This window comes from Echinops telfairi, unplaced genomic scaffold, assembly GCF_000313985.2.
Source record: "Echinops telfairi isolate 266 unplaced genomic scaffold, ASM31398v2 ScPeMD7_7458;HRSCAF=8496, whole genome shotgun sequence".
Taxonomy (NCBI): Eukaryota; Metazoa; Chordata; class Mammalia; order Afrosoricida; family Tenrecidae; genus Echinops; species Echinops telfairi.
Window position 1 is genome coordinate 39,888,268 of NW_022111358.1, and position 4,185 is coordinate 39,892,452.

Below are 4,185 nucleotides of genomic sequence, written 5' to 3' on the forward strand. Positions count from 1 at the left end.
AGGGAGGGGGAAAATGAGGAGCTGATGCCAGGGGCTTAAGTGGAGAGCAAATGTTTTGAGAATGATGAGGGCAACAAATGTACAAACGTGCTTTACACAATTGATGTACGTATGGATTGTCCTAAGACTTATATGAGCGAGCCCCTAATAAAATGATTTAAAAAAATCAAAGCAATACAGGGACAAACTGAACTATTTATTTATTATGAACTATTTTCAAACAAAAAATAGAGCAAATTAGAACAGTTACAGCTTCTCAATATGTTACTTTTCAGCCATAATTTCTTCAGAACTTAAATACGACAGTACAGACAGACAGACTGTAAGACAGTACAGACATAACTAAAGTCTGTCTTCTCCATTCCCTGTCGTAGAGATAACCAGTATCATCAATCAGTATTATCAAAAAGATACTGTATCTTTTTGACTTCAGTTTAAAAAAACCTATTGCAATGATTTTATCTCAGTAATATGCTGTATTTTTGCATGCTGAAAATTTCGATGAATGCATCATATGTATCTTTCTACAACCTGTTTTTCTTTTCAACACAATTTCAATTATATTGTCAATGAAACTAACATTTATTTACCTTAGGATTCCCAAGAATAGCAATTCCTAAGGACAGTTTTCTTTTCTGACCACCACTTAACTTTTTAGCTTGGTTATCTTTGAAAGCCTGCATGTCTAAATCCAATAAAACTCTCTGCACCTGTAAAAATAAAGTGTGAACAATGTTATTTTTTTAACTACACCATTTGTGCAATGATCAATATTAGATTTCAAATTTACCAATTTTAATGTTAACTTTTAAAAGTGTTTAGTATACATTTTAGCTTTGACATATTATATTCACATCTACTACTAAATTGACAGAGTACAGGCTTCTTGAAGCTGGGAAAAGGTAAGAAAGAATCTGGTTTTTTTTAAATACTCCAGGCTGTGTTGGGAAAGGAGGGTAATGAGAAACGAAAAGGATGAATGGAGGAAGGCAACAGAGATCTACTGTGAGAGGCTAGGATCCTCTCAAAGTCCTTGAAGAAACAAGATCTAGTTTATGGGTACTCAATCATTTACTCTAAATTTCACCTAATGCTTTATAATGATTTTGTTACTGTGTCAGTGCTGGTTTTATATTTATATTTTTCAAGGATATTTTTATTACACAATGTTTCAAAAAGTTAGTCATTTTCAGGGGATAAAAGTAAAGCATTCTAAATGAACAATCTTTAAGACCGTGTCATTTGATCTCCCTTTTGATACACTTTGAGCTTGATCTGGTTTTTAATACATTTTTTTCTCAAGTTGGGGTTTATTGCTGTCATATTTTGTTATTGTTGATCGTCTTCTTGACTCGCTGTTGTGTAGTTTTGTTTGTTTGTTTCCTGGTGTATGAAATCCAGGATAGGTAAGTATGGAACGACAGTAACTAGATTAATGTTTTAAAACTAACTGTGGTAGTAATTGTACAACATTTCTTGATAAGACTGGATATTGAATGGTATGATGTTTGGATTATGTCTTAATAAAATGCTTTAAGTAAAAGAAAAATTTGTCCAAAAACTACTGGGAAAAAAAGGAAAGCACTTTATATAAATAACCTACTTCTTGTATTATATTGTTAGCTGGTATTCCTTTGATTGAAGCCAAAATTGATAAATTTTCTTCTACTGTCAAAACATCAAAGTGTATATCTAATTGTGGACAAATGCCCATCATTTTTCTTGCTTCAAACATTTCATCTATTTCTGAGACTCTGTGTCCATATATAGATGCAGATCCTAAAAGCAAAACATATTTAAATTTATATTAAATATAGCAATTATTAAAGAATGTGTATGCTTTAACTTATCCTAGTAACTTAGTTATTTGGTTGCTAATAGATACCTAAGTCAAGAGCAAGCATAAATGTGAACAACACACCCTCGTGGCCATACTCTTGGGTGTTTTTGCTTTCCCTATGCCCTATCTCCTTTTCCTTCCTTTCTAGGTCTAATTATATAATGGAAAGAGGCAGGAACTAGAAGCTTCCCATTAAGCAAAATTATCTACTGGTACATTATTTTCTCTTACTTTCAGTAATGACTCCCTTCCATTTCTAGGCACTATGAGAGAAGACACAATAAGGAACTAAAAAGGTTTTCTCATCTAGTTCCACGGTCATGGAAAAATCAATCTGATGACCAGTTTGTCTCCTTTATAAACTGAATATTCATACAGTCATGCATTGCTTAATGTCACATGTTCCATGAAATAAGACAGTGTGATTTGGATGTTGTCCAAACACCCTATCATAGTCCTGTCCTGCTTTTTCATTAAGCATCTCTAACAAGCTTTGGTCCTTAAGAGTGATCATCAAAGGCCTTAGAGGAATTCACTTTTGTTTCTGGGCCTTGATCCTCGTCTTTAGTCCTTTCTCCTGCTCACATGTTCACTGCCCTTGGAGCTCTCAGTGGACATAATTCTTTAAAAGCCAGGAAACGTTTTTCTTTGATTGGAGGTTGTCTTAAATGTCTAGTGTGACATGCCTAAATCATGACCAATCCTAGTCACTAATGTCCTACTTTCGGGTTATTTAATAATAATCCTTTGCTTCACTTCCAAATAAATACATCACCCTTGCCTATTGCTGCCACCATGGCCAGCATTGGATTTGCTGCACAGGATGTACTACATGGCAGCATTGCCAAAGAAAAATTAAACAGGGCGATCATAATACTCCAGATGCGCAATAAATGAGATTGGACACTGCTATTAATTGAAACATACACCATAACATGGTGAACTCTTTATATAGTCAACTTTTATAGATAGAAAGTACAGTATAATAGTACATACATAAGCCAGTACCAAAGAACTTCAGAGCACTTACTCTGTGAATACAGGTTATATGTGTACTATACCATTATACACCTGACAGTGGAATCATTTTGTATACAAGAGACAGAGATGCAGCTGTTGCATGAGAAAAACTGTCGTGTTTGCTACCTCCTGTTCTCCAGCCAAGTTTCTGCCTAATGCGACCATGGGTGTATATGTGGTCAGACTTTGCCCAACGGAACGTCATATGGCACGTGACTATACATCCCACTTAAAGATCACTGCCAACAAGTCCATTCCGACTCATAGTCACCTGTTAAATCAATGGGACCACATGTGGAAAGACCTAACAAACACTGTAAAACTATTTAAGTATAAGATATGATTATTCCATCAATAAAATCAAACTCATTTTAAAGATAACATTGCATTAAAAAAACTGAGATTCCAATCCAATACTCATCCATTCCGACTCATAGTCACCTGTTAAATCAATGTGACCACATGTGGAAAGACCTAACAAACATTGTAAAACTATTTAAGTATAAGATATAATTATTCCATCAATAAAATCAAACTCATTTTAAAGATAACATTGCATTAAAAAAACTGAGATTCCAATCTAATACTCATAAGTTAAATCATTTAAAAATGACAATATTTATTGTACTGTCACTCCATTTGTGATCTTGTAGAGGTGTGGATCTACCATTTAGAATTCTAACCTACAGAAAAACCACAGATCAAAATTATACTTTTAAGGTGGTGCTCTTAAAATTCTGTTAGGCGTTGGTGTTCACATTTACCATTCTTTTCTCTTTGACACATTGCTATGTAAGTAAAAACCTCTATTTTCTCAACTTGAGATAATTTATTGTTTTCATTTATTTTCAAATTAGTAATTGTTGTATCTTTTTTGAAGATGAGCACACACAGTTTTATGCGATATATGACAAAAATTATACAAAATTCGATTTTCTTCCTTAAACATGATAAAATCATTTTAAATTTTACAGGAAAACTATCAAGAAAATGTTGGTCTGAAATCAATGACAAAAAACATTCAGTATACATTTAAAAGATAAACAATTATATTGTGTCAGTTGTATTAAAAACACTAACAAAGTAAGAGATTTCATTTTCAGTCAAAAAGACCCTCTTACCATCTGAAGGTGGGCAGAGTCCACAAAGAATATTCATCAGTGTACTCTTTCCTGTTCCACTGTGGCCTAGTAATGCAGTGATCTGACCCTCATATATGTCAAATGACAAGTCTATTTAAAGAAAGAAGAATCAACTGTGAATTTTATTTTTGTTCAGAAATGTAAAATAATGCATATTTTTTGCACCATCTTAATGTAGGGGCA

The 4,185-nt window shown here is 33.3% G+C and overlaps 1 protein-coding gene across 1 annotated transcript in view; it reads right to left on the reverse strand.

Moving 5' to 3' along the window:
- The window catches only part of ABCA5 (ATP binding cassette subfamily A member 5), an 81,347-nt gene that overhangs the window by 51,560 nt on the left and 25,602 nt on the right, over window positions 1-4,185 (reverse strand). The window contains exons 11-13 of the mRNA XM_045299488.1: window positions 3,982-4,092; window positions 1,604-1,779; window positions 591-710 (exon numbers count right to left, since the gene is read on the reverse strand). Coding sequence (XP_045155423.1) covers window positions 591-710; window positions 1,604-1,779; window positions 3,982-4,092 — 407 coding nt within the window. The remainder of the gene's footprint in view (window positions 1-590; window positions 711-1,603; window positions 1,780-3,981; window positions 4,093-4,185) is intronic.